Source organism: Silene latifolia, chromosome 10 (genome assembly GCF_048544455.1).
Source record: "Silene latifolia isolate original U9 population chromosome 10, ASM4854445v1, whole genome shotgun sequence".
Classification (NCBI taxonomy): domain Eukaryota; kingdom Viridiplantae; phylum Streptophyta; class Magnoliopsida; order Caryophyllales; family Caryophyllaceae; genus Silene; species Silene latifolia.
Window position 1 is genome coordinate 12298593 of NC_133535.1, and position 5721 is coordinate 12304313.

At 40.4% G+C, this 5721-nt stretch overlaps 1 protein-coding gene across 1 annotated transcript; it reads left to right on the forward strand.

Annotated features, from left to right (window-relative positions):
• The first annotated feature begins 298 nt into the window (after positions 1–298).
• On the forward strand, positions 299–5521 carry LOC141605136 (E3 ubiquitin-protein ligase At1g63170-like). The gene is made up of 5 exons (XM_074423797.1): positions 299–1083; positions 3480–3599; positions 3696–3828; positions 4207–4371; positions 5117–5521. Exons 1-5 carry the CDS (start codon positions 437–439, stop codon positions 5282–5284), a joined length of 1233 nt encoding a protein of 410 aa, XP_074279898.1. The 5' UTR covers positions 299–436; the 3' UTR covers positions 5285–5521.
• Positions 5522–5721: the final 200 nt, after the last annotated feature.

Consider the following 5721-nt stretch of genomic DNA (forward strand, 5'->3'; position numbering starts at 1 on the left):
TCGGCACGAATGATAACATCTACATGTGCCTAGAAAAATCTTCAGAGATTGCATTTTTTGTTGACTAGCTTAAAGAAGTAAATGAAATAGAAAGTCTTGGACATAGAGTGCATCGACCTGACACGACCTTGGATTTTGATCAAATTTCTGTTAGCTAACTTCAACACTCTTAAACCCATCTTCACTTCGCTAGCTCCGTAATTTCCTGCATCAACAATTCACCACCATATTAACACGATGTTATTCCAAAAAGAGATTGATATATTCGTACCAAAAAAAATCTATTATTCTTTGAGACACTTCGGTGGATAATTTGCATACATAAACTTGACGACCTTTCACACGTAAATAACACAACATAACAAATTTTCATCTCTCCAATCAATAAACCCTAATTTTACCCCCAAATTTCCAGGCTAACGATTCTCCGTTCACCATGTCAATCCCTAACCCCGGCGACACTAGTGCCATCGCAGCCGCCGCCGCGATGCCGCTTCTTTCTCCGACGAGAGACCGCTCACTCCACTCTCGGAGCCGCCGATTCTCCCGACGCGCCGGCATACGTGGCGCGGCGAGATTTCTCCGGCGAGCGAACAGCCGCCGTGCAATTTCCGAACAATCCGTTCGTGTTCGCGAAACGGCGGCGCAACAAATCGAAGAGCGACAAAGCGATTGGGCGTTTTCTACGCCGATCGTAATACTTGACCTAATTTGGAACACTGTGTTCGTAGTTTCCGCCATTGTTGTGATGTTTCTTAGTAAAGGTGAAACGACGCATGCTCCGCTTAGGTTGTGGATTGTCGGTTATGGAGTTCAGTGTGTTATTCATATGGTTTGTGTTTGTGTTGAGTATCGGCGACGGAGAGAGGTGAGTAGAGGAGCTAGGGTTAGTTCGTCGATTGTGAGTAGTTTGGGGATTGGACCGAATTTGGTGTCGAATTCGAACTTGAATGGGAGTTTGGTGTTGAATTCGGATAGGCAGTCGAATTCTAGCTCAAATTCGAGCTCGAGCTCAAGTACAAGTTTGGATGCTGATTTTGTTGAGTTCGTTCCTGAGAGGACGCAGGATGAGGATAACACTAGGTATAATTCTTGTTTTTTGGTTTATTTGTTTTAATTGTTCTTATGTTATGGTAGTGAAGTTTAGCTCTAATGTTATGATTGAGTAGATTTCGAATTGCGAATCCCGTTGATGTTTGAATTTCTGGATTAAGAAATTGGGGTTATATGGGTCAGGATTATTATAACAGTAGGTAATAATTCGTGACGTGAATGTATTGGCGCTCTTGTATGTTCAAAGTAATGGTAATCATCAAACACACGGTTGTTAGACGTTCGTGGAGGCATGCTGAGAAGTGATGAGTAAGAATTATTGGCATTGATTTGAGCAATAGCATGGTGATTAACTTTCAGCTTTTTGTTCCGTGTAGTTTTGTCAGTGTCGCATTTTGAATCTCGTTTGTGGGTTATGTTGTTAATATTGAATGGTCTAACTAATTATTGTTGTTGGGAAAAGTGGGGTTCTGATTGAAAACGAGTATGAACTATGCGTTTGGTTATCGTTTATTATGAAGGATTTAAGAATATGTAGTTCAAAAGCAAGGTTGATTCAGAAAATAATGTAAAGCTGTGATTCGTTTGATGGGGAGATCCGATGTTTTTGTTTTTATTTTGGAAGCTTGATCCAAAAGGAAGGGAAGTGGACAGTTTTTAATGAGTATATGAGGGGATGAAGTGCTAGAAACATTGAGTGATCCGTTTCGGACAATAGTTTGATATTCAAATGAGGAGTATTTTGAGTGGATGGATAAAAGTTCTGATGCTGTCATGGTTTTGAAGATTACCAAACCAGATGTTTTGGGTTTCATTCTTTAATTCTGAAATCTGGTGATGTTGGCAGATTTTGGAAAATGAGGTATGAATTGAAAGAGGTGTGTGACGTTCTTGTATAAATGAGCTGTTGATGAGTATGAGGGAATGATGTGCGAGAAATAAGTTAGAATGACTTTCCTCATTTATTAGTGCAATTTGGCATTTACGTTTACGCATTATCTACCCCAGCTGTGCACTAAAGCACTAGGTATGCATAATTGCTGTCAGCCTGGTATTAGTCTTAGGGCATATAAACTTTGCTGGCCTTGCGTGATTGGTTCTTGCTACTTTGAAGTCGCTATATGTTTGCCGGACTTGCTTCTCCTTGACTCTCTTACTTTGTTACCCCGACTCTCCTCTGACACGTGTCGAGTGTTGGATACGGCTATTTTGTATGCATTTTTCAATTTTTTGGTCTGAAGTGAAGTGTCGTGTCATGTCGACTTGATAGATGTCGGACACGCGACACGGCAACTTACTGAAGTGTTGAGTAACATAGCTCTCTTTCTCCCTCCCTTCCCTACCCTTCTTTTCACCCAGTTTGGTTGTTAAACTTCTGCCAACTATGTCAAGGTAAACCTTAATCATTGCATCCCATGGACCTTCATGTTTCAAATGTGGCCATGATTGCAGCAATTCCCCCCACCCCCACCCCCAAAATCAGCTCCTGTTTGCAAGTTCCATTTGAGCATGTGTGACCGTGAATTCAGTGGTGAGAGAATGCTATGGTGGTGGGTTCAGTGATGAATGAGGAAGTAATAGATAATGGTGGATTACTTGAGTTTATGTTAAGCTGATTGTGTTTGATTGTTGGATAAAACTACATTACTTCTGAGGAGTTGGGGTAAAAATTACGGGATAGAATAAATGAGAAAAGGAGTAGAATGATGGCGGTGATGTGAAGAACTGGAGATAGGGAGTGGGGAAGGAGGAGAACGAGGTGGTGCTAGGTAGCACCAAACGGACACGGACACGAGATATGACATCCCGTGAAATTTAGGACACAGGACACGCTATTTAAATTTAATAAAATATATATTTTGTGGTTATAAATAACGTATGATTTTATTTTTGTAATGTATTTGATATTTAATTTAAATAAGTGAAGGTACAATTTGGCCTTGACTGTAACCAATTCTCATTTCCCACCCAAACCCATATTCTAATCAATCTCTTTTGACATTTTTATTCCTCGTCTAAATTATATCATGTTTAGGCGTGTGTCCGACGAGTGTCGGGTGTTCGGGTGTCCGACACGGCGTCGGACACGAGACGGCTAGTTAGGAGGAGTGTCCGTGCTACCGAAGTGGTGGGAGAATTATTATGTGGGTAATACATTACCTAGAGAGGAGGTGGGTATATCGTACTCTCATTATGGCATAGTAATTAGCCAATGTTTATCTCCTTCCTCTATCCACTTCCTTTGTATATTTCCTCCATAACCCCCTAACGATTTCCTCAATCCAAACAACTCTTGTATGTAGCGCAGCCTATACGTACTAGCTAGCAAGTTAAGAAACTGCATTGCTTGATTGTTTCCTCTGTTTGGATGATCCCAATTATTACATATCATGTTTATTTTTTCCTTTTCAAATTGTCTTTGGCAGTGTTGCAAAGCATCTAGAGTCAGCAAACACAATGTTCTCTTTTATTTGGTGGATCATTGGATTCTACTGGGTATCATCTGGTGGGCAAATGATGATTGACGATGCACCAAAGCTGTACTGGTAATTTCCTTATCGTGTCGATGCTAGTGGCTTTAACTAGAGCAACGCTCCGTGCCCTTCTTCTTCGGTTTAATTAAGATTTCTTTGTTTTCACAGGCTCACAATTACATTCTTGGCATTTGATGTGTTCTTTGTTGTGATTTGCGTTGTTGTTGCGAGCATTATTGGCATAGCTGTCTGTTGTTGCCTTCCATGCATCATTGCAATTTTATATGCTGTGGCAGATGAGGTTTGTTGCTCGAGTTTTTTGTCTTTAGTCACGTTTATTTTCTTAGTGTTGGAAGGGTGTAACACTTGTTCCATTTCCAATTACGCCAAAGACTATTATTTGGCTCCGGATTATGATGGAACAAAGCAAAATGACTCACTTGACTGACTGCGTTCTTTTTTGGTGAAGTAACAAAGTCAATGTCATGTAGTGCATTCTCAGAGCAATTTTCATTTTGGGTCGTCAAAAAACATTTGTGTTGCTAATACAAGAGTAAGGTTGCGTACATCCAAACTCCCTTACCCCGCTATTTGCGAGAGCCCTTGAGGCACTTTTTGGGAAAGGTAGCACTATCTTCTCATATGTACATCTTTGTCTTAATATGTGTTTGTCAAATAGGAAGGAGCAACTAAAGACGAAATCGAGAGGCTGCCAAAGTACAAATTCAAAAGACTAGGTGAAATCGAGAAACCAAGTGGTGAAATCCAGGAATCTTTTGGTGGAGTTATGATTGAATGTGACACAGATACTCCTATTGAGCATGCCCTTTCTGCAGAGGACGCTGTAAGTCTTTTCAAAATGCTTTTCTCTCTCTTTAATTTTTTGCAGTGCTGGGGATAGCAGTGTCATGTACAACCTGTAGATAAATGTAGACTTGCCTGGCTGTTTTAAGACTTGAATAGGAAATTAAGAAGAAACTTAAGGTTCTTAACATGCTAGATACTACGTAGATACTAGAGGTGCTCATGGGCCCGGCCAACATCTCTTCAGATGTGACACTAGGCGGACTTGCGTCTCCAAGACCACCCTATGTCAGTTTTCTTCATACTTTATCTACTGATGGCTTACCATTTGTCTTTTTCCCTTTTTCTTTATGCCTGGACGTATTTGGGTGCATGTCAAGTGTCGGCCTCAACTACTTTGAATTCTCGTATTTTGGTCTAAGACCGAAGTGTCCTAGTGCGTATTGCCAATTTGCCATACTCACGTTGTAGTATCGAGCATTGGAGGTCAGATACACAAAGTATTGGGAAAGTCGAAGAAACATTGGGTTGCCTAATTCGGAATACAATCAATTCGAATTCGTAAATACCAATACGCAATACGCTCAAAATAGAGTGTAATTCGATAAAATTACAACCAAACACCATAATTCGATGTAATTCGAATTCGTAATTCGCGCGTATTAATTCGCAATTCGCAGCCTGGTTGAGCGAATTAGGCAACACTGACCGGCATACCAAAGTCTTTGCCTCTGTACTGAAAGTTCTGAAGTTCTTTCGCTTATAAAACTCTTTGGTTTGTGTAGGAGTGTGTGATATGCCTGTCTTCATATGACGATGGAAGTGAGCTACGAGAACTTCCATGTCGTCACCATTACCACTGCACTTGCATAGACAAATGGCTACACATGAACGCTACCTGTCCCCTCTGCAAATACAACATACTTAAGAACGGAAACAGGGACCAAGTATAGACCGGTCACTGTCACTCTATTATCAGCACAGATGAAATCTCCCTTAATCGAGATGCAATATGCCTATAAGTTAGTAGCATCAGTACTTGCAACACTTGTAATATACGAACATTATATTTCCTCTGTAAGAGCTGTACATGATGTTGTGCACTGTTCTCGAGTATTTGTAAATTACCTCTATTGTCCCTTTCTCAGAAGTTTAACCGAGTTAAACAGCAATAGTTCAACATTTGGCCTTACTGTATTCTTCTTTTGCTATCCAGATATATAAGTTACACGACACAATACGTATTTTGTATGCGACGGTCTGATGTGAAGCTGATCTAAATCCTTCGACATAATTCTCATTCAATTTTATACAGAGTAAAAATGTTTGTGCCATGTACTCGCGTATAGGTGAAGTTTTTGTGATACGTTGGGCCTAAAACGGGTCAAAT

Coding starts and splice junctions, on each gene's coding strand:
- LOC141605136 (XM_074423797.1), top strand. CDS start 437: ATGTCAATCCCTAACCCCGGCGACACTAGTGCCATCGCAGCCGCCGCC. Junction 3,600..3,695: donor GATGCACCAAAGCTGTACTG/GTAATTTCCTTA, acceptor TTGTTTTCACAG/GCTCACAATTACATTCTTGG. Junction 3,829..4,206: donor TATATGCTGTGGCAGATGAG/GTTTGTTGCTCG, acceptor TTTGTCAAATAG/GAAGGAGCAACTAAAGACGA.